The sequence below is a fragment of the Chamaea fasciata genome, unplaced genomic scaffold (genome assembly GCF_029207755.1).
Source record: "Chamaea fasciata isolate MVZ Bird 193981 ecotype frontalis unplaced genomic scaffold, bChaFas1.0.hap1 SCAF_1, whole genome shotgun sequence".
Classification (NCBI taxonomy): Eukaryota; Metazoa; Chordata; class Aves; order Passeriformes; family Sylviidae; genus Chamaea; species Chamaea fasciata.
Genome location: NW_027094086.1, coordinates 22,346,831 through 22,371,632, shown reverse-complemented (window position 1 = coordinate 22,371,632; position 24,802 = coordinate 22,346,831). Strand labels below are relative to the sequence as shown.

General features: G+C 37.2%; 1 protein-coding gene across 1 annotated transcript in view; it reads right to left on the bottom strand.

Annotated features, from left to right (window-relative positions):
• STK3 (serine/threonine kinase 3) overlaps nucleotides 1-24,802 on the bottom strand; it is a 126,777-nt gene that overhangs the window by 44,794 nt on the left and 57,181 nt on the right. The window contains exons 8-10 of the mRNA XM_066178052.1: nucleotides 24,200-24,325; nucleotides 12,947-13,139; nucleotides 2,464-2,639 (exon numbers count right to left, since the gene is read on the bottom strand). Of these exons, the coding sequence (XP_066034149.1) occupies nucleotides 2,464-2,639; nucleotides 12,947-13,139; nucleotides 24,200-24,325 (495 nt within the window). The remainder of the gene's footprint in view (nucleotides 1-2,463; nucleotides 2,640-12,946; nucleotides 13,140-24,199; nucleotides 24,326-24,802) is intronic.

Below are 24,802 nucleotides of genomic sequence, written 5' to 3'. Positions count from 1 at the left end.
CTGCCTGCCAGAACTGCCATGGTGTGTTTGGCTTACAAGGGTAAGAAATAATGGTATCATTCAGCAAATTAGTTTGGTGACTTCTGGCTTACAGAGCACCCTTCGTTTTCTACACAGAAAGCTATAGTACTATTAGAATATACTAGTATTAAGTGGAATTTTGATAATTTATATTTTAGTTCTAGTGTATCAATCCTTTCTTTAAATAAGATTATTACTGCCATCATTTACAGTTTGGATAGCTTTTTAGATCCCATTAAGGCTAATTCCAAACAAAACAGCATGGAATTATTTGGTTCAAAAAGTTTCCATCATTTATCCCTTTCATGAATCATTTAAAGACTTCATGTCAGCAACTGAAAACATTCATGTCAATCTCACAAAGAACAGACAATATATTATGCATGCTGCCCACTGATTTATCTTTGAGAAAGTCTCTTGCAGGCCACTTGCCAATACTGCCACTCACTGTCAAAAATATAAATCGAAGTGCTTCTAGAGTATATAAGTAAATAATAATTGTGGTTCAAATCAGCAGTTAAAACCCATATCCTGTGCAACATCAGCTGGTACCAGATGCTTTAGAGAAATGTATTATTGAGTGGACTACTCTGAAGCGGTACATCCCCTACTGAAGCACCTTCCTAAACTCTTTCTTAGGATGGCTTATCACTTCTTCAAGTTTAAAACAAAATACCATCACAGACACAGAGTCTATACAAATAGTTACTCACTTTTGAAAAAACCCTATTTTGTTTTCAATCAGAATAATTTTGTAGCAACAAGCCTCCCAACAACTGTCTTTTCAAGAGACCAAGGACAAACTGCACAAACATAAATTCCATGAGATTCAGGAACAAATTGCCCAGACAAGTTGTGGATGTCGCATTATTGGAAGTTTTCAAGGTTACAGCTTTAAACAGCTAGTGAAAGATGACCCTCTCCACGGCAGGAAAGCTGGACTAGATGACCCCTTAAGGTTTCCTCCTTTAGAAGGAACCATTCTAGGATTCTGAAGTCTGTACTTGCCAGTCGAACACCACTAGGAAGGTTTGTCTACAAATCTGAGCAGTTCTGCTTCTGAAGATCAGAACTCCTCAGATTTTGTTCTAAGACAAATTCCTATTTCAAGAAGGCAACTTCATTGTACAAGCAATTTCAACAAATTCCACACAATTATCCATGTATGAATTATCAATGAGTAAGTAGTTACAGAATTAGCATCTCAGCATTTACAAAAAGAATAATTTTTGCCTGCATTTCTTCACAAGAAATGGAAAAGATAGAATGAATTTTAAATTGTTCTAAAGGCAGTTTTTATTGCCACTATAATAACCCCACTGAAACAATGGCCAGTTATTTTCCAATGAATAGTGCAACTAACTATTTTGTTAATCATCAGGATGATGATTACTGCATTTGATGGAAAAAAAACCCAGAACAAAAAGCTAAAAAAAATCCACCCAAACCAAAACCCAACTAAATCAAAACTCTCCAGCAGCAACAGCTTGTACTATGCTATTTAACTGGCTTTACCTTAGTAGTTTAAATTTAAGAGTCAGCTTTAAGTAGAAATGCAGTAAGTGAAAACTGGAAAGTAAATTCCCCACCTACAGCTGTCATCTAAAATTAAACACAACATTTCTCTTGAAATCTCAAGAGTGTTTCAAAAAGGCATCATGTGATCATATTTAGCTACTTCATTGTAGTTAAGAACATTTCATCCACAACAGATAAACAAAGATTTCACTGAAACATGTTAAAAAATTAGCCAAGGTGAAACCAGGCATAATTACTTAAAAGTCTCTAATCAGTAATTACATACTTCATTTTAAGTGCAACCTGTATGTAAGGGACATTTTCTTTTTGACCCTGTTACAATTTGCAACATAGGCAAAATGAAATAAGCTACACATATCTTGGAGGGTAAAAACTCCATCCTGAAATAGATGAAATTGTGTTAGGTAGAATAATTCTATGTAAAGAGATGTGTGCTATTGGAATAGTACCAAGAAATGACTTGTGCAAAGTAGGTGGTCTTAAACATCTCCAAGGAGATTGACTAAATGGCTCCAAGCCAGTTTAAAATGCTAATCATTTTATTGAGATAGCCAGCAAACATGACAACAATATTCCATGTCTGTAGCAATTTTTTTTAACAGAATTGGGTTAAATTTTGAAGTTGTTATAGCACATAAATTTTAAGGAATCAAAAACATTAAAAAAAAAGTAATTACAAGGCAGTATAATGTCACACGCCACTTGTCATTAAAAAGGTCCTGTGTTAATCAGGTGTACTTACTTCAACAACCAGGATGAGGCACACAGATTAGATATTTGGACAGTATTCTTGAAAGTTTACTTATTTTATTAGTATTAATATATTATAGAAAGGGATTAACTATTTTTGGCACATATAAAATAAACTGCATGCAAGACAATAAACATTAAAAAAGTACTTACAAAATCAAAGTCTCCATCTTGAGGGACTTTCCAGTTATCAGGGAAAACGTTTTTGGATATGTGGTAAGGCTCATGCATGTTCTGATTACAGTTTTCAGGGCTTTTATTCTTGGAATCTTGTTTATCAAAGTAGTCCATGAAAGAAGGTCTTTGAACTTGTGGTGAAGTAGCATTTCCTTAGTTGAAAGAAAACAAAAAAAAAAAAGGTAAAAAACTATCCAAAGATTAAAGAATTAATGCACTATAAACTAAACCTCACTAATTAATTTTCCTGGGGTTTGCAGAAACTAATACAGTCATCTGTATGTGATGCAAGCTTCTGTCCCCTGAGGATCTTTGGCATAAAAGCTCATAGCCAAAGTATGATATTTTTGTAGCAAGATACAACGTGGAGAAATGTTCAAGACATTTCAGAGTTGCACACACAAATAACATCAGAAGTTACTTCATGCAATATCAATTTGTTGTTATAGAGACTGAATAACATGAGGTGCTAAGCACCCCTTCGGGCGCTGAATGCCCCTAACTTCAAGGCCTGGTCCACAGGCACTTGTAGGAAAGGAACAGTGTTTCACTAAAGGTGGGATTTAATGATTATTTAGAAAAAGAACTTGCAAAATACAGCTACACAAATTGTGTCTGGATGCTGCTTAATTTAACTCATTACCAATGAAGATTCCCAGAAAATTACAGGACCACCCTCTACAGAGGGTTGCAAAGCACCCTGTCTCCATATCCTGGGGGATTTCTGTCATCATAAAATAGCTGCAAAAGCTTTAGGAAGCAGACTGAGATCAGCATGAACTTCTGCTCTTTTATCCTGTTCAAAAAATTAAAGGTAAAAAAAATCTTCTGGACTAAATGATTAAAATTTGCTTTCGTTTATGGGATTTCAAAGCACATTCATTACTAAATAGCACAATAAATAAAAATAACAGTCACCTCAGAGATCATGTTCTGCAAAGCACTGACACATGAATGTACTTGCTGGAAGTGTAACACATTTGACATGAAGATATATGAAATATTTTTCCACAAATAAAATACGAAATAGGATGAGGGATAAGTAACTAAGATGAGAAGAAAACTTAACACCAAAAATGAGACAAAACTGTGCATTTAAATTACAAGCATAACAAAGTAATAGGAATTTTTATTTGATATACTTGTTTTAACAAGTGAAAATGTAAACTCAAAATATAATTTGAGCTTGTGTTTAACATGATTACTAGGACTTGCCTCTCTCCTTATCTGGTTTTACATTTGTTTTTACTCATTCACTATGTGGGTTTTCCCCCATCTTTCACTTCTTATTTCATCACCTCTTCCCATCTCCTTTGTCTAAAGATTTTCTAATTCATTCTAATTTTGTTGCATGACTAACAGCAGCCTATTTTTTTCATTAATGTTTATTTTTGTACTGCCATCTTTTCACAGAATCATCAAGGCCAGAAGAGACATTCAAGACCATCTAATCTGACCACCGACCTAGAAACACCATAATCACCACCACCACCACCACACGGCAAGTGTCACATCCAGACACCTCCTGACATTTCCAGACATTCCAGAGATGTTGCCCCCTCCACCTCCCTGGGCAGCCCATTCCAAGGCTTGCTCACTTTTTCTGTGGGAAAAAAAAAAAAATTTGAGTATCTAATCTGAACCTCCCCTGCCAAAATCTAAGGCCATTTTCTCTCATCCTTTCACTTGAGACATGGCAGACGAGACCAACCCCATTGGCTACAACCTCCTTTCAGGTCATTGTGGAGAGCAAAACGGTCACCCCTGAGCCTCCTTTTCTCCAGGCTAAACACCCCCAGCTCCTCATGGGACTTGTGCTCCAGACCCTTCACCAGCTCCACTGCCCTTCTCTGGACACACTCCAGCACCTCAATGTCCTTCTTGAAATGAAGGGCATAAAAGTGACCACAGGATTCAAGGTGTGGCCTCCCCAGGGCACAGTAGAGGGGGACAAGCACAGCCCTGGACTTGCTGGCCACACTATTCTTGACAGAAGCAAAGACTGCATGTTGATTTACTGCTTCTTCTCTTTCTGCTGTTCCTAAATTTTTCTGTTCTAGTAAGATTTCTTCTGGCATTTTTTAATGTGTGCTTCTACTGTCATGCTCTAAGCTTTAGTGAATTTGACATCAGCTGCTCTTCTTCAATTCCACAGTGATCCCTTCAACCAAACTGCTATTTCCAAACACACCTTCTTTTCCTCACATATTTAGCCGATTTTTCTCTCAGTTTTTGCAACATTTTTTCATGTTTTTTTCTAATCCCAGATCTCTACTCACCATATTTTAATTAATAACAACCGTGAACTAACAACTCAGTGAATTAAACTCCAGGATGAATTTAACTGACCAGAGTGCAGACACTCTTCTCCAGAATCTCCCAAGTTTACCCCACTAAACTCAAGATCACTTGAAAGATGTTTCTTGATCTCCTGAACCTGGGACTGAGGAAGGGATGAGAAGTAAACAGCAGGAATGCCAAGTAACTACAGAAAAGAGCACTGAAGAGCAAAAACTATAGTCATTGAATGTGTTGACTTGGAAAGGACCTTTAAAAACCATCTAATTCCAACTCCCCTTCCATGGGCAGAGTCTCATCCACTAGACCAAGGTTCTCAAAGTCCCATCCAACCTGGCCTTGAACACTTCCAGGGATGGGACATCCACAGCTTCTCTGAGGGAATTGTTCCAATATTTTAACACCCTCATAGTAGATAATTTCTTCCCAATATCTATTCTAAACCTGCCCTCTTTCAGTCTAAAGCCCTTACACTTGTCCTATCACTACAGGCCATTGCCAAAAGTCCCCCTCCAGCTCTCCAGTAGGCTCCCTGCTCGGTACAGCAAGGTCCTACAGAGTCTCCCTGGAACATTCTCTTCTCCTGAATGAAGCTGAACAGCCCCAACTGCCTCAGCCAGTCTTCGTATCAGAGGTGCCCCACCCCTCTGATCACTTTCATGGTCCTCCCCTGGATTTGCTCCAACAGCTCCATGTCCTGCTTGTTTTGGAGGTCCTAGGGCTGAAGACTGTATTACAGGTGGGGTCTTGTAAGAGCTGAGTAGAGCAGAAGAAAAATGGAAGAATCTAAATTTCAGAAAAAACACATATTTAGAAAGCAGATTCAAGAAAAGATAGTAGTATGAAGGAGGTAGAATTAAAAACAGAAATACAATGCATTTTCTTAGTACAAACTGTTCATTACTTGGTGATCGCTGCCCAAAACCCCTGAAACTGTTTGTACCAAGAAGATAGGACACCACATTGCTGGCCTTTCACAACCAATTTTTTCTTCTGCTGAGATGGCTGTACTTAAGTTTCATCTCTGAGACACAGTTATAAACAAAAAGATTGCCAGTGTCTCTGTTCAAAATGCTAAATACCAAAATGCTGGCCCATTACAGGTAAGGCAATCTCCGTCCTCTCCCATATAAGGCAATACTAAAGATTTTCCAAGCACTGCTTGTAAGTTTTAAAACTATTTACAAATATCATCCTTATACATGTAATAGAAGACTACCTACACACATAAAACAAACCAAACCCCCCTGAATTCCTTGCTACAAAATGCATATTATGGAAATTGGGTCAAAAGGACTGAAATTACTCCAAGGTAAGCAAAGAACATTTATTTTTTACTTGGAGAATGTCTTTTATTTGTTTTGCTAAATAAGAATTCAGAACTCACTTCTGATTCCAATTGAGCATACAGTCAGTTAACCCAATTAAAAGAGCAAGCTGCTTACCTTCACCAAAAATATAAAAACTCACACACAAAACCAGACATATGACTGCAAAATGATGGGACCACAAGTGTTTTGACTTTTTTTTTGTTCCTTCCTCCAATGTAAAAAAAATCCCAAAGAATTGATTTAGAAATTTATTTTTAAGATTTTATTTTTATAAATAAATGAATGAAAAAAGAGACACTATTTCAGACTCTAGCTAACCTAACAGGTTCAGTTGGTGTTTCATAGGAATAGGTTGACATCTGCCAGTTTAAAGGCCGTTTGAAAGCTCCTCTCTCTTTTGTATCTATTTTATAAAACTCTCAGGACCTTTACGTCAGAGCAAACTGATATAAGTTGCACCTTTTTTAATTTTTTTTTTCCAAAATAAGATCATTTTGGTCTGAAAGTACTTTTTAAAACTTTCATGAGCAACAAAGTAATGTTATCCTCTCAACCATCTTTCACGAAACAAGAAAATCAGAAGTCTAACACATAAGGATTCCCTTAGGGACAACTAATTCACTCATCTATTCAGTAAGCTACATTTGCCACAAAAAAACTACAGCAGTCAATATCACTCCACATGTGCACTGAAAACCTATTGTGCAATAGCCTGTTCCATTCTAGAAGGATCTTGGATTTTCAGTTCTTCTAATTATTTGCTTTTCAATAAGCAATGATCACGTTAAAGAATGCTTTCCACAGTTTCAGTATTTAAGAATATCTGTCTCCTATCATCCCTACAACTTGCCTACTGCAAAGACAGCTTGAGGCAAAAGGCCCTAATAAACCAACAGTCAGAAATTGCTGGCAAGCCATAAAACACAGAGAGCACCACTGATGCTGAAAACACAATCCCCCGATAGGAACACAGGCAATAGGGATGCCCCCGAAAAATTACGTAAGCAAGTTTCTTCCAAAAGGTATGCTGAATAAAATGAATGAGCAAGGACATAACACCAACTCTATGACATTGTTTCAAAATCGTATCACAAATAAAATAAATAATTCTCAACACACATTTCAAAGTAAGGAGGAATGCACACTCCATTCTAATGCATGTTTTGGTAAAATTCACCTGATGTCATCTACCATAAAAAATTACTTTGCAGAGAAGCATTTCCAACAGAAAAGTATTCTATTAATATCAAATTGATTTTAAACTAGTTTAAAAGTTCTGCTGTTGGTTAACAAGTAAGATCAGCAGATGAGGGTGACCATCTCCCACACAAGGGAGACTCACACTACAATTTCCTGGGAGGGCATGGGTGTTGGTATTTTTTTTTTGTTTGGCATTTTGGAGTGGAGGGTTTAACATGTCGTGTGGAAAATCTGTAGGTCTTTCTCTCATTCTGTGACTACCAGGACACTGGAACTCTTCTGCAGCTGCATATCTACAGAGGAAAGCTTTCTTCCTTTTGCCATGAGCTTCCACCGCCTTCCACATTCTGTGGATCTCCATCTACCACTCAACTGAAGAACATTTTCAGTTGTTTGGCGAAGTGAGGGATCTGGCTCTCCTGTCTGAAGTGCTTCTGTGAACATCCTGTCAGTATTTTTTATTCCCTCAAAATACACTGCTTTGTCACTAAGAGTCAGAAGCAGTAAAGCAATCAGCTTTCAGCCTTCTTTAGACCTGTATCTACCTATGTGCTCTCACCCCCGCTGAAAAGCTTATATACCAGAGCTTATACATCACACACTACTTAGGCTTTGTATTCCACACATTCCTACCACTACTCTCTTCCCCCACAAGGTGCCCTCCAACACAGCGGCAGCAATTCTGGGAAATGGGAGACAGAAGCCTACAATTTTGACCTCAGACTCCAGGCAAATGCATCTAACAGTGAACTACCACATAAAAAGCTGCCACAGACACCTCCTTCACCCATCTTTTAAGCAGGAATTGTGACTGTATTTTACAAGTGGGAAAGTTCTACTGCTAACAAATGCCTATTAAGCAACCACCTCAGATAATTAGAGGTCAGGTTTCCTTCTGGGAATCACAGGGAAGCAGCAGAAGAAACTGTATCACCTACTTAAGCCAGAGCAGCTGGGAGTCTACCTCAGGACAGATCGAAATGTTTGACTACTGAGAGCAGTGTATCTAAGTGGTTACTGAGTTCACAGTTTTTGTACCACAGGGACTTATACACCCAAGCTCAGCTTCAGGCCTCATTCAGTCTCTCCTTTGTTACATGACACACCTATTTACCAGAAATAATGGCAACTAGCATTTAAATGGAAATGGAAAATCCACATAATTTTCAACTAGTTGAAGCTTTCAGAGACTTTTTGAAGGACTATGAATCCAAGTTACAATTTTTAATGGGGAAAAGTTTCCAGCACAAAACATTCCTTTGCCTCTTGAGAATAAGACTTGTAAAATTGGTCTAATAATTTTTGGGGTTTTTTCCCCCACTCCCAGGAAAAAAGAAAAAATATTCAATGATACTACTATTATAATCATGGAATATGCTGAATTGGACAGGACTCATCAGGATCATCAGGTCCAGCTCCTGGCCCTGTACAGGACACTCCAAGAATCACACCATGTGCCTGAGAGCATTGCTCAAACACTTCCCATTAGTCCATTCCAGCCAAATTACACTTTATTTCTGTTTTTAGCCAAACAAAGAGAGTCCACATTAAACTACATCCTGCAACAGCTCTCAAAAGCAGGATAGCCAACACTATTAAAAAAAAAAAAAATCCCATTTTTAAAATATACTACTACTAGTGACGTAAATGAACAACGTTATTACCAGTGACAGAAAATGGCTTGAGAACCAACACAGACCTGTAAACATATATCACTTCTTTATCTACACATATACAGGAGTGAAGCACTAATACAGCTATATGTGAACTAAGCTAACCATCTTACTGGTCTGAAAGTACTTTTCAGTACTGTGCTGATGGGGGCAGGGTAAACATCCTTGACTGAAACTACATCCATGAAGTATCAATGTCCAGGCTACAGCCCCACTGAAACCAGCTCATAATTACGTTTCCTTACAAAATCCCTAGTGGACTTAGGTCATAAGTTGTTATAAAACATGTGGCACAAGCTTTTGCTTTTCAGCTGAAAAACCAGCTGTACTATTTAGGCCTTTCTTAAGAGTTTTGAAGCACCACTCTAGAGCTATTGCAGCATATACCTCATATCACAGAGGAGACTGACTTACAGTATCAAACAACCTCTTACCCTGGATGCTGAAATCACTAAAAGATAATGAATAAACCAACTCATGAATTCTTCTATCAACATGTGGGTTCTACAGCATGGTGCATGTCCCACTGTAATCAAAAATACCATTATAAAATAAGACAAGAAAGTTGAGCAGGTAAGTACTGGAACCAAACCTGTTGCCTGACAGCTGAAGGATTAAACTACCACTTGCCTCAGTCTACCTCCAGTTTGCCAAGTTCGCTGGCGTTACACTGCTCAAGACAGCCATCTCTGGAAGGGGGAGGACAGGGAAGGAAATCTGCTGTCCCAAAGATTATATTCGTATATTCTCATTTTGATTACTTTTCTACCTTCTAGTGGTCAAATGCCAGCTCATGAGTTCTCTGTCCTCTTCCTTTAGTACATTCGTTACCACCCACAAGCTATATAAAAGCTTCACTGAAGTCTGAAGCAAAAGAAACCCAGGATAAACCCAAACTGCACTAAGAAACAACTTGTCTTCCAGCCCAAAGCAGATGGCAAATATGAATTTAATAGGGCAAAAAAGAGAAGCAGAGAACATAACTGAAAATGAGGGAAAGAGAACAACCACAAGTACTCTTGGTGCACCAGAAAGCCCTACCACTAAGCCTTGCTGGAAAACCACAAGGGGAATGTGAGGAAGCTGGTCTGAACACTAGTCTCTCCACTGACATATGAAAAGGCTTCTACACAAAAATAAGTAACACCCAGGCAACTGAATAGAAGAAGAATATATCCATCATTCTCCCTCTTTCCTCTACTCCACATTAAACCTCCGAAAGTGAAGCTCCTCCCAACTCTCCCACGTTCTTCATTTTCTTTCCTCCTTCCAGGTACATACCACAGAGTCTCTGTTCAGAGCATGCACTGGCATACCAAGCAAGACAGGAAAAATGTTGTTTATTACTAGACTGTAAAATGTATGTTGGGGCAGGAGGACAGGCCTCTTTTTGTTCCAAATCCCAATTTTATCTGGGCACAATTCCCTATTTGTGAAAAAAATATGGTTTTAGTTATTTTCTGTCATGGCTCCCAGAGGCCTCCAAGCATGGGTACTTATAAATAAAAACATATTATTGTTTCTTATTTTGTCCTTGAGCAGGGAAACAAAAGAGAGAAGGAAACAAAACATGAAACTAAACACAACAGCAATTAAATAAGAACTTTGTCATAAATATTTTGTGTCTCTAGGAAGGAAATGAAAACTCTCTTCCCTAGTTTACAAAGTTTTTTTCTCCAAGCTTCTTGCTTGCAATGTTCTATTATTCAGCAGTATGAAAGAGCACTTTCAAGATACTCATTCTGATTTATTATAATCAATTCATGCAAACATCCAGAAAGTGCCTACTTTGCCTATAAAAGGACATTGGAAAAAGCAACCAAACTCCAAAATCTTGTGTCTTTGTCAAGTACAAAAAAGCACAAAATCTGTGGCTGCCTTTCACAGACAGCAAGGATTTTTTATTTCCCTTCCTGGTGACATTCATTTAGGAAACTTGCTATTGCTCCTGCTTGAGCAAACAACACAACAATCACAGAGCCAGAGGACCTGCTATAGTGGACACAATTTATAATTATTTTTAGCTGAGAGATGTGGAGATCCCGTGCTTGAATTATTTCTAGTTTGTAATGTAAAAAATACAAATAATGGGTGTCTAATGCAAAAACCAAAATATTTTAGCAAGTAAGTGCTGAAACCAAACCTGTGGCCTGACAGCTGAATGATTAAACCATCGCTTGAAATGAGGCAAACTACCTCCAGTCTGCTGGCTTTGCTTTGCTCCAGTTACAGGCCTCAAGACAGAAATCTACGGGAGAGGAGGGAGGGGAAGGAAACCTGTCACTTTTCCCAAGATTATTCTTGTTTGAGAAGAAAGAAGAATGGGATTAAGACATATACTGATCAAATGTCAAGGTGCAGAAAGGCAGCTCCCTAACTACAGACTGTAACTGTATTTTTCAACTAAAAATTGAAAGTAACAGTACATTTTAAAAGCAATGTCCCCAGCAGACAAATAAGACACAGACTAAGAGATTGCAATGCAAACCCAATGTCACTCTTCTGATCTGTTTGGCATAGTAACAGGTATTTCCTCTCAGCACATATTAAACCTACAAGGATAGCGTGGTGTCATTTGGTAAACTACGTATACTTACTTATGAAGACTGATTTGTCAAGCTGCATAAAAACTGCACTAAACCCTAATTCATAATACTTCCACCCAAAAATTTTACTCCAAATTTTTTCATACTATCTTTCCCTTTTTTTTTTTTTTTTAATCACACAGCTGAGAACTCTAAGGAAAAACAAAATAAAATCCAAAACAAGCCACAAAAAAGCCAAACAAGCGAAATCTACAAAACTCTTTTTTCCTTCCAATTTCCAGTACACAGATAAAAGTTTCTGCTTTGCACTTTCAGCTAATCTTGACCAAATTACATCAGGTATCTATATGCAAACACAAATGCAGCTTTGTACTTCCTATGAAACACTACAAAGTTATTTATCTGGCACTGATTTCCATTCTTGAGATATTAGCTCTCTATATTACACACACACACAACTCCCCACATCCCCTTCCCCGCAACTGCCTGGATTTAAACATTACATTGTGCCTCATGAGATCAGGCAGCTACAGCCTGAGTCAGAGTCATCTATTGATGCTGCCTATTAAAGCAAATAATTCTGTTAAAATTCGTGGGCCTCAATCTGCAGTAGTCTTCAGCCAAACACTGAACATCTCAGCAAAGTCAGTATGTAAATTAACTATTTTTAAAATGTGTATTTATGGATATTTCAGTTAACTATTTTTAAAATGGATAGTTCAGTGTTAAGTTATATTTTTATAACATAAAATATATATTATATATATTCTCATTTTATATATAAATATATAAAAACATTCACAATTTTTTTTCTCTTTGTTATGTACTCCCTCACATACTGTCAAAACCAATTAGAACTTTTTAGTTTGGTTTCAACAATCTTTTGATTATTGCCTGAAATCAACCATTGTTGAATTATATTCCAAAACATGTCCAGATAATTATTTGCTTAAAAAATACAGATCTGCTAAGTGGTCATGAGTTACAAAACAATTTTGCAGCAGAATATATTACTGACTGCTGACGCCAAAGAGAGCCGTGATATATTCCCAGGACCACTAACATCGAAGAAGCAGCTTCTCACATAATCCCATCAGTTTAGCTCCAAGGAACTGGTCCAAAATATATGTGGGACAGGAGACAAAGAGACAAGCAGTACAAGGGACAATTCACAGAAGGACAATTTGAGATTCCTCTAGAGAAACTTAGCAAAGCACCAAAATCAGGCTTCTGCTTTGAATCTCCCACTACAGTCAACTTTTTCTCTACAAATTATAGAGTGCTTAGAGACACAAATACCCCTCTCCCTGTTTTAACCACAGAACTTGACACTTAAAAGCCTTTCATGATATAACATCGTCATGTGGCACAAGAAAACATGTAATTAGAAGAAAGCAAATTAATAACATACGTTTCATGGTCCCATCTTCCTCTTCATCGTCATCACTGTTTATTACCATGGTCCCCAAGTCTGATTCTAACATGGTGCTGTTGTGTTCAATCATTGTCTGAGCGCCTTCACTCATCGTACTGGTGGCTCTCATGGTACCAGCACTCTCTGAATTGGTCTTCACCATGGTGTGAGAGTCCAACTCATCTTCATCCTGGGGGGAAACATTTGCCAGAACACAGCAGATCATTAAAACAAAACAAAGGTAAGATGCAATCATTTATTGATTAGTTCTTTATCTTTATGTGACCTAGTTGCACTGCTGGACTCCCAGGTTTAAAACTTTAAAAGAAATCACAAAATAAAAAATCTTCCATATAAAGAAAAATAAAAACTCTTCTTTCTCTCACGGATGCATAGCAGGGTAAGTAGAACATGGCCCACACACTCACTTTGCATTAACATTCAGTTTTGAGTTATCTCTGTGATTTTCATGACCCACTTTATCTCTCTGGGTTCCAAAAATCGCTAACACAACTTACAGAAAGAGATTTTGCTGTTTTGCAAGGGACTGTCACCAAGGGTGCTGATTGCCCTCAACTTAGGATCATGCCCAGCATCTGACATTACATAGAGAACCCAATGACAGGCTCATGCTCAATTTAGCTATTAAACAATCTTCAACAGAATTTTTAAAGTCCCCCTCAGACACAAAAAGTCAACTTGACCTACTTCAAGTGTTTACTTCCATTATAAAACCTTTGTTAAAAACATGAGTAAATAACTTGTTAATACTACACATAAAAATAGCCCTTGAGCACATACTTACCCACTAAGCGTGGGGGAGATAATATCAAGGAGATAGACAGTAGCATTTTGAATTGGTAACAGTAACGGGCCAGGAATTTGAAACAGAGTAATAATGACAATCCAGTTAATGAAATGTGAAATTCGTATGGAATACCAATATTTCAAAACACTAATGGGAAATCCCACTGGTTTCCAAAATCTGATTACGATTAAACACACGACACCACAGCATTTCAGGAGTGACGTCATGGACTGTGCCTATACACATTCTCTACATAAGTAAAATCGATTACTCAAAGAAAAAAAAAAATAGGCATTCTTATTTGTTGATTAAATGTAAGCCATAATATCCATCACTGTGAAGTTACTCTATGTCAAATTGATGTATTTTAAATACAAATGCTACTTTCACCAGTTCTATAACCATATATGCATCCATTTCCTCTCCTGTGTCAAAACTTCGTTAGGGTTCCTTGATAAACCAATTTTATCCCTGATTAGCAACATAATTTAGCTACATAGTTTGGAATACTATTAGATAACCCTTGAATTTTTTTTTTTTAACTTGGCCCTTACAAATAACATGTTGTTGCTACATAGAATCATGGATTTCTTTAAGTTGGAAAACACCCCTAAAATCATCAATCCAAGTGTTAATCTGGCACTGCCAAGTCCACCACTAAATCATGGCCCTAAATGCCACATCTACAAGAATTTTAGACACATTCAGGGTAATATCTAACATTAAAACATGTCTTCACCCACTAACAAATTTCCCCGTTTTCCCAAATCTTTGCATTGCTTTACAGATTTTAAATGTTAAACTACAAAGAGACTTGTAAGTGGAGGGGCTGAGGGGCACAGACACAGAATGGGACCAGAAAAAGTAAAGCCCAAACTCAAACCCCTGCAAGGTCTGACACTTTCTGTTTCTCACTGAACTCATTCCCTGGCACAGTAGACAATTTACCTCTTGCATAGACACATATGCATGAGATACATGGCCTGAGTGCCTGCCTCAATATGGGCTGGTCTAGGTAGATACAGAAAATTGAGTTCAGTAATACAAGCTTCCGAAAATTATTCTATTACATTTCAACTAAGAGATACAGAAACAGATTTCATTCTGATACAGAAAGCTTGGCTAACAGCATATCATAATAAAACCAGGACACAGACCTAAACAGATTTAAATTAAAATTCCAGAAGTCAAAAGAATAATTATTTTCCAGATTATAATCTGCAAAAATACTTGAGTTCTTCATTTGCATTATTTCAGGGGGTTTTTTTTATTTGTATTGTATTAAGTAGCCTACCCTTAAAAAATTGCAATAGTCCCAAAGATGCAGACAGCTTACAGCTACAGCACTAGGCAACTGTGCCTAGTAAAAAAATGAGAATATTTTGGTACTGCTCCTCCTGGTGGCAACTTTAATTTTCTTTACTTTCTACTACCAAATGTTACCGTTAACTCCAGTGTTTTCTGTGAATTGCATATTTCCCCTTCTAAAAAGGGTACTCAGCAAAAACAAGCAGTTTTGCATCGCATTTTAAAAGTGCCAGAACAGTTAAACTACAAGTATTTCTTTCAGTACTGCAATACAACATAAAACTGACTCACAACATACTGATGTCTCACCTATTAATTACTACAAATTTGGCAGGCAAATCTCTGAGTTTAAGTTACATTCAATTTACAGACTAGGTTGACTAATATTAATATCCACTTGCAGCGCATATGGCCCTAAACTTACCTAAGCTGAAATAAGAAATTAAACAAACACTTTCCTGGAATGCAAAACGTTTATTGTAGAAGTCAGTGGGGAAAAAAGTGATGGCTAACAATATGACCAAGTATGAAACAGAATCCTACCATTTTCCTAAGTTCTACTTTATTGAAAAAATGATCTTTTATTTTTTCAGTCAAATCACCTATCTGGACTTGGTCCAAAGAATAGCATTTCATTTTCCAGTCTAAGAGTGCCAAAAGCCTTCATCTTAGTATTGTCTCTCAGCAAAGAGAACAGTTATCTTTTAGCACCTAGGAGACTAAGGACTAAAAAAGCTCACCTTAGTACTAGAAGAACAGTTGTCCCAGAAAGGAAAGTACACAACAATTTTGATGAATGGTGTTTTCCTGATATCAGAAACGAGGTACTGAGACAGAACAATAGAAAACTTCTTTGTGGCCTGTGTATGCCTCAGAATAATTAATTTTGTACCTAACACAGATTGCTTCCAGAACTGTAATTTGTATTTCTCACAAATATGAGATTTAGCTAATATGGCAGTAGACTACACTGGTTCTGAAAAGGTAGCTTTATAAAAGTATGCAGTAGATCCAAGTAATGGAAGTGCACATTTACATGAGAGATGAAAGTGATTCCTTCATACAAATTCTGATTCATGCTTTACAGTACATAAATATTGGTGTAGAACTTGTGATCTGTTGTTTAAAAAGGTAAACACACTGATTAAATGAAAACAAACACAATCTCAATTTTAACCAGGAAAAATAAGAGAAGTATTAAAGCTGAAGTGTCATGTTCTCATACTGTTTATGAAAACAGATCCAAGAAACAAACAATAAAAACAACTAACTCTGGAGTTAAACTGTCTGCTGTTCTCCTGTGTACAAGTAATAAGCAACCAAACTTGTATTTGGAAGGGGTTTCAGTTACACCACTATACAGCAACTGAAGGTGCACACAAGCTAGAACTCTAAAATCTCCTGATATGCTACAGAAATTATAAGAGACTATAGAAACTCAGAATAACATCATAATGTAAAGTACAAGTAAAGTATCAGCAATAACCTGCAATCCTATAAGACTCACTCTCTCTGGATCTCCTTACTTACCAGTATGTTGTTATTATTTAAAAAATCAACCCTTAAAGCATAAAAATGCAATCATAGAGGTTAGATTATCAGGATAGAAAACTCAAAAATACTTCAGCAGAAACCACACCCAAGACTTCATGATATACTTGTGAAATAAAAGATCTCATCACATATGAAGTTTTCTCAGAGAAGCTGGCCTTGCAGAGCATACCTAAGTCTACATCATTACAGAAGTGAACGAACCGAGGTGATAAAGATGAATTGATTTTTCTGTTGCCTTTTAAACATCAGTAGGGATAAAGAGTGATAAAAAACTAAACAAGAGAAGCAAATATGGCAGCAGTTACCTTTAAAATCTTTCTGCTTGTGGTTTGGCATGTAAAAAGAACACTAGAGGGCAGCAAAGACGGCCAACTCGGCTGCAAGGCATTAAAGGAAGATTTATCTACATGCTGGCAAAATTTAGTATCCTGTAAAATAATTTCATTTACTATTAACACCTCATCATCACCTTTGAAAAATGTAGCTGTAGTCACAGCTATCTTTTTTTAAAGCACTGTAGTAGCTACATAAACTCATAATATAGATTGGTCAAGCACAAGGATTTTGTAAAAGCTCCTAATGAACACAGTCAAACTTCAGCCTGAGTACATGATTAATACTGAGCACACAAAGCTTAGACCCATCACTAAAACAGATAAAAACTTAAGTTTCAGCACACAGCCAAATCCCATCACATTCAACAGACATCAGTCAGAAAACAGCCCTTAATCTTGTTTTCTACCTCCAGGTAATGACACCTTGCTGCGTGCTTGTACCTCCTCATGTTTGTTCTTCCTATAACCAGTTTCTGGCTCCACACTGCTGTGGATTTTAACAATATGCTATATTTCTAACTTCAGGACACTTAAAGGACTGCAATCAAATTTAATTAATACATATGTCAAGTGTTCTTTGGCATGAAGAAAAAATGGCAGGGAAAGAGAAAGTTTTAACACGTTCAATACTTCATATATGTATATTTATAGACAAATATAGCTATAACATATACATGAAAACACATGAAAGAAACATGAAAGCAAATACAAAAACCTTCCAAAAAGTCCAGCATAGTGTATCAAATTTAAAATACAGAAGGACTCATCTGATTCACTGGTTTCTTTACAACAACACTTTAAATATTGTAAAAATATAAAGGAAAAATTACAGCAATTCTTAGAGTCTCAAAGTGTAGAAGCCAACTTTTCATAACTAATATAGGATTAACCAAATAACCTTTTGTATGAATGAATAAATTATCCTACATATAGGAACAACTGATTATCAACAGTTGGCTTTAGTGTTGATAGCGGTCAACCACTAAGTGCCCAAGCAAAAAAAGGGGATTACTATTGAAGTAGTAATTTCTTGATTTAATACTCAAAAAGACTTAAACATTTCTTACGTCATAGAGACATTAAAATGTAAAAGAAAACATATAGACAGCAGCTTGTTACCTCATTCCTTTAAAGGTCCACAGAAACAAATATTTAGACATGTTTTCTGTAAGGTGCCAGGCAACAAGTTCCTTTACATTCCCCTAATACAGCTGCCCAGCCCCAGCATCGACTTCACATCACACTTCCAAAAATGCGCGAGAAGAGACTGGTCATGTCTCATAATGCCTAAACTAACATTTAAACTTTGATATTGGGATTAACCTTCTGTAGAACACAACACTCGCGATTTCTGCTTAATTAAAAAAACATGTACAACAACCTCAGCACCTATCAAAACATGTCAGTTTGTCAGAAGGCATTCTCATCACATGAGCAGCTCTCATAACAGGCATAAAATCAATTCTGAGCACACTATTTATAATGATATAATATCTCTCAGGAAGGATACAGACATGAAGACGGTATTCAACCTGGGCATTTATTTACAGCTCTACAATACAAAGTTTTGAACAGCAAAAAGCATTTACATTACAACTGACAACTATTCGTGCTATAAATTGTTCATAGATGGTGGTGAAAAAGAAAAATAAGAATCAATTTTGGGGATGTGACTCGTCTTCACTTGAATGACAACTACCTGAATTAACCCTGAAAATTAAGTACATAATTGTAAAGACTTTGTATCTGATTATTTCTCCAAATCCACACACTCCATTCTACTTCCAGTTATGCAAGTCACTTTTGAGTGCCCATTATTATTCAATATATGACTTTAAGAAGGTACTAAAGCACAAAAACTTATTCAAATGTAACTGCTAGGGTTAAACAGGTTTCCAAACATAAGAAACGTCACAGTTAGAACATTCTACACCTTTCCTCTTGATGGGTCTCAAATCAGGTACTAGTGAGTAACAAGCAGAACTGCTTGCAATTTACATAGGAAATTCTTGGGGGGTTACATCAATAAATTCAAGCCCCTGCCAGGTTAAATGAAACCATTCTTTTTCAATAGTATATGGACTCAATTCGCTGCCCATGAGACCTTTAACATCAATAGATCCCACTTAACACTAACACCAATATTTGCTCTTGCTTTTAGATGTTGTTAAATAATGCGTTTCTCAAAGTTCAAGTCTGTTTTTGCATTTCTACACTGAGGACTTCACAGCAGTATGATTGGGAAAGAATACATTTTTGAGGTGTTATTTTTCAAAACTGAAGTGCCAGTTGGCTATTACTTTGCAACTGAACAATAATTCCAATTTTACACACAATCTAAAAAGCATTTATAGACACTAAAATATGAATAAATATACACATTACTTACTGTCACTACTAATACTTAAGGTAACACAGGGACTGTCATTAGCTCTTTCTAGGGTTGTTGCCATCACTGCAGACTTATCAAGACCTATATTATCATTTGAATTATAGGATCATGTAGTCATGCAAACTACATACAAGCAGTCCTGTACTTCTTACAGGGTTCTGTAAAACTGATACATAAGGAGAAAGAACGTGTAAGGGTTATTTACCTTTATCCCTGAATGCTGGACTGCTGACATCATCTGCTACCAAACTGGCACTCATATTATCCCTTATGCTTATCCATTATGCTTTCCCTTTCCAAAAGGAAAATAATAAGCATTCAAAAGTGCAGAAAGCATTGGTTTACTCTTTTTCTGGCAGTTTCACAAACAAGCTCCAAATTAAGTGAAAGACACAACCTTTGAGCTTATTGTCAAATTATACATGATTTTGAAGCGAAGTGTGGGCTTGGGGGATTGTTTCTTTTTCTAAAACGACAAACACAAATATTGCAATGTTTTCATTTTATTCTTCCAGATTTTTACCCTGGTTTCCTCTAATAACTTATGGGTCCATTGATTAATCTCTGCCTGGTATGCTTAAAAAACTAAAATCAGAATACCACTTAGTTCAGGCTTCACTTACACCTAACATGTTCGTAAGTTTTCTACTGAGCAGTTTATGAGCAACATGCATTCAAGGAACACCTCAGGGATAATGTCTTTAATTGAAAAGAAAATAGCAACAGTTTCAAAGAATCACACAATGTTTTGGATTGGAAGGGACCTTAAAGACCCTAGTTCCAACTCCCCCGCCACGCGCAGGGACACCCTCACCTCGACCAGATTGCTGAAGTCCCATCCAACCTGACCTACAACTCTTTAGGAACAGGGCATCCACAGCTTCTCTGGGCAACCTTTTCTAGTGTTACACACCCTCTCGTTGTATTTAATCTCAATCTACCTTCTTTCAGTTAAAAGCCAAAACCCCTATATTATGTGCCCTTGGAAAAAGTCCTTCTGCAGCTTTCTTGTAGGCCCCTCTAGGCACTGCTGCAAGTTTACATCGCTGTTTCCTAGTTTGCATGAGTTTGCCCTTCTGGCTGATCAGCAACTGGACAAGATTCTGGTGTTACCTCCCTCTCAAATGAATCTGGAATTTCTTATAATGATGTACTGCACTGCAACTGTTGTAAGACATAGGAAGTCTGTATTATCACCAAACAAGTATTAAAGCCAGTCCAGAACAAAATTTTTTCTGCACTGTGACACACAAAAGATATTCATGGGTCACTCCAAAAACTGTTTTTGTCAACAAGGAAATCCCTCCTCACCTCACCATCAATATTCTTAATTTCAATCACTTGTAGCCTTGCTTTTTCTATTAAAGCTAAGTATTTCAAACTTTTTTTACTCAAGGCTTACCAAGCAATACCAAATGATTTGACATACATTTACTGATAGCAAAAGCCACACGTACTACTAAATACCACCAGTTTTAACAACTGTTAAATATTTCATCCTAACTACTAATAATCTTATCACAGATTATTTTCTTGAATCACAAAACTGTATCAAAACTTAGGGAATTAAAAAAATCTCACTGGCACAAAAAAAATACACAAAATTATTTTTTATAGTAGGTACAAAAATTTTCCTTGATCTTTTTGTAACAAGGAACTTTTGAAAATGTTTAGTTCTTCAATAAAAACCTCACAGCAAAAACATCTGGACATCCCTTTGTCCATTACAAGATATACTTGTATGTCTCTTAATAGCCCCTGTAAAAATAATTTGGTATTATTTATTAATTAGTTAAACAATTACAGCCTGGAAGTCAGCATCCACAGTGAAAAATAAAAAGGAGTACACAACATCACACAACAAAGGATGATAAAAGCATTCTGAAAGAACATATTGATGAAGTTCTTACCCAGACTCTCTCATCCTTCTCTTTTTTGTCATCTTAAAGTCCCATCTAGTGATCCCTTCACTCCAGGGAATACCATAAATCTTCATTTTCCAGTTTCTCTCCCTCTGTCCTTCACTGTGCTGAAGTCATGCTCTTCTAATTTTCTACTACCTTTCTTTTCTGAACTAGTCTCATTCACAAGCCCACTTTCATGGCTTTCTCCTATTCTGTCACTCTTCAGTACTGAGAAGTCAGCTCTGCCTCAAATTTGCCTCTTTCTTTACTCACCTGGGAAGTTTTCAAACTTTTCCTCTTTTCTCACATCCTGTGCAACGACAAGCAGGGCTGCCTCTAGCCCTCTGCTGGCCTTTAGAACCCCCCCTACACCATGATCACAAAAAAATTGAGCAAGGTATGCAAATGCTGAGCTGCCAACTGCTCTGACCTTCTGCCTTATACTGAAGAGCAACTTCTGCAAGCAGAGGTTGACTTCTGGTTCTGGGTTTGTTGATGCTCACACACTGGTATATGTGTGCCTGTAAAATTCTATCAGTGTAAGTAAAAAAAATGAAACACTCAGCATTTCCATATACTACAATGGCACTCATTTTTAAGAGCAAAGCAACCTTTTAACAAAAGCAGCTAATTAGACAAATAGGCACTGCATTAGATAAAGTTGCCAGGAGATGCAGGGAGGTGAGCAATCCTTTCCTGCTGCTCCACACTGCTAAGGCCACCACACCTGGAGTGCTGGGTCCACTTCTGGGCTCCTCAGTATAAGAGACATGGACACACCTGAGAGACTTAACAAAGGACCACAAAGATCATCAAGGGACTGGAACATCTCTCCCAGGAGGAAAGGCTGAGAGCTGCAACTGCTCAACCTAGAGAACACAAAGTCCATAGGGGACCTTATCAGTATGTGTAAATATCTGAAGGGCAGGTGCAAAGAGGGTGAAGTCAGGCTCTTTTCAGCAGTGCCCAGTGACAGGAGCAGAGGCAACAGGCATATAATAATGTGAAGGAGGTTTCCTGTGAACGTCAGGAAACATCTTTTGTATCATGAGGGTGACCGAGCGTTGCCATGAACTACACAGGGAGGTTGTGGAGTTTCCTTCCTTGGAGATATTCAAAAGCCGTCTGGCTATGGGCCCAGGCAGCCAAACCTCAGTGGCCCGGCTTAAGTAGCAGAGCTGGATAAAACATCTGCAGGTATCTGCAAATCTCAACCACTCTGTGATTCTGTTTTCTCAGCCCTGTCTACCAAAGATACTCCTGTTATTTTCAGAGTTGAGGCACTTACCTTCTATAAATAGTGACAAGCAGACTCTTGCTGTCTTTTTTACTCATAACTTGTTCCCTTACTGCACCACAAGAGCTCATGGCAGAATTCCCAACTACTACAACAGTAAGACAAATAACAGATTGCTGCCCCAATCCTGGATTTGAGGTTCTCTTATACTGAACACTAAATGAGGGGAAGTATAGAGGGAAGGAGTGTGGGGGGTGGCAGAGTGGGGAGTGCAGTGTTATGTTCTGACTTCCGTACCCATGCAAGAACCATGAGGAGTTGCTAAATAGTGCCTCAGTTGAGGTGAACCAAACTTGTGTTACACCCTTCCATGCAGAAGTGGGAGAGGGAGGTGTACACCACATCCTTAGCTGGCACGAACTGTGCCTGCCAATATGATCTGAACCTCAGACTAAGTAATCAGATGTCATGCCTAATTCTGGGTTAATGCAAAAGACATCAACATTGCCCAAGCATTTAATACCTCCAGTTCAGAAGGCAACAGTACTGATGAAAGCAAGCTAGTAAAGATATCAGATTTTTATGTCAGTAATAAATCAGTCTCTTCAAAAATCAACTAGTCAGTAAGTCAAGTCACAAATATCAACTCTGCATGCCAAGTCACAGAGGAAAATTTCCTAATGTAAAAAACATAATCTCAGCCTTCCCTGCCTTTCTATTACTAAGTAAATACAATTCAGAGTAAACCACCTTCATAAAAACAAGCTATCAATATTTTTAGAATACACTCTTAGAACAGAAAAAAATCCACCCAACCACACCGATTGTTGGAGAGTCAGAAGATTGCACAGAATCTGCTTGAAAAGTTTTCCTGTACCTAGATTATCACATAGCACTCTGTAACAAGGATTCTACAATTTGCTATAGGACAAACTTCATTTACTGCACTGCTTTTTTCGATTTGTTCAGAGCTGTTAACATTCCAGTCTCCAGCTTCTCTTTCTGCTTTTTCTGAATGACCCTGAATGACTACACATTTTATGTCTGGCAATACAGTTCTTTGAAGCACATTCTGCTGCATTGGAAAAAACTTAACTGAAATGAATTATGTAGGGAAGAGTAATAATGCCAGAAAGACAGATTTATTCTTAACACTGCCAAACTATTCTAATTGCAACCTACTTATTACACAATCTGCTTCTCTCCTCAAACACATGCTTGACAATGACACCTGAAGAATGAAGTCCCATCACCATTTTCATGCTACTTGGTTCAAACCACACTGCAATCACTGCTTAGTGAGTGTCATAATTAACTATTCTGTGCATTAGACACAACCAAAAAACCCCAAACAAACACCAAGCAAAACGCCCTGAACTAAAAATTAAACCACTTGTCAAGAAGTCCACCTGTGATAGTAGAACCTTAAACAATTTTGGGGGTTTTAATATCAGTCTAAATAGCTGAAGTTGACATGGTTTCTTTTCCCACTTCCTAGAAAAGCTTTTTACTAAGGCATTTCATGGAATAGTGGTGAAAGCTGGCTTATACAGCATTACTCATAATTAAGAATGGAATAATCAGCATTCGTAGGCTTAAAACCACACAGAAAACTGGTAAAAAAAAGTATTTGAACACAACTACAGGAAGCAGGGGAAAATCAGCAAGTTATCCCTAAAGTATAGGTGGTTATAGGAAAAATGGGTACACACCGAATTTTCTTCCTCCTCTTCCAGTTCTCTCTGCTGCTCCTCATGTCGCTTTGCCTTTATCTCCATAGCTTCGGTGATTAGGTCCCTTAAAATTGAAACTGGCTTAGCATTCTTAATAAATGTATGCTAGGGGAAAAAAATCATTAAAATATGTAATATCATTATAACAGTTGTGCTTCAGATTTAATTACAAGTCCTATTCAACACCACAGATTTCAGTGACAAACAAGATCAAACATTACACAAAAACCAAGATCTACACCAACACAACACATAGTGAATTTCAGCTGCTTCATAACTAAAATTTTCCTTTAAATATCTTTAATAACTGCAAGCCTTGAGAAATGTAATCACTCAATAACTGTTTTATGATTGAGGATACAATTTTCCAAAGAAATCATGCAGTATGTTGTAAATAGAGTGGTGATGATAGAAAACCAAACTTTTTCAGATATTCAATTTCATAATTTAATTAATCTTAACAAGTTGAGATTTGTTAAATTATTAGTGGCTCTAACCAGAGCACTTGTGGGTACTTACTTCAACAAAACTATACTTCAAAGTCATAAAATATTTCTTGATCTATGATGCTAAAACATGGAA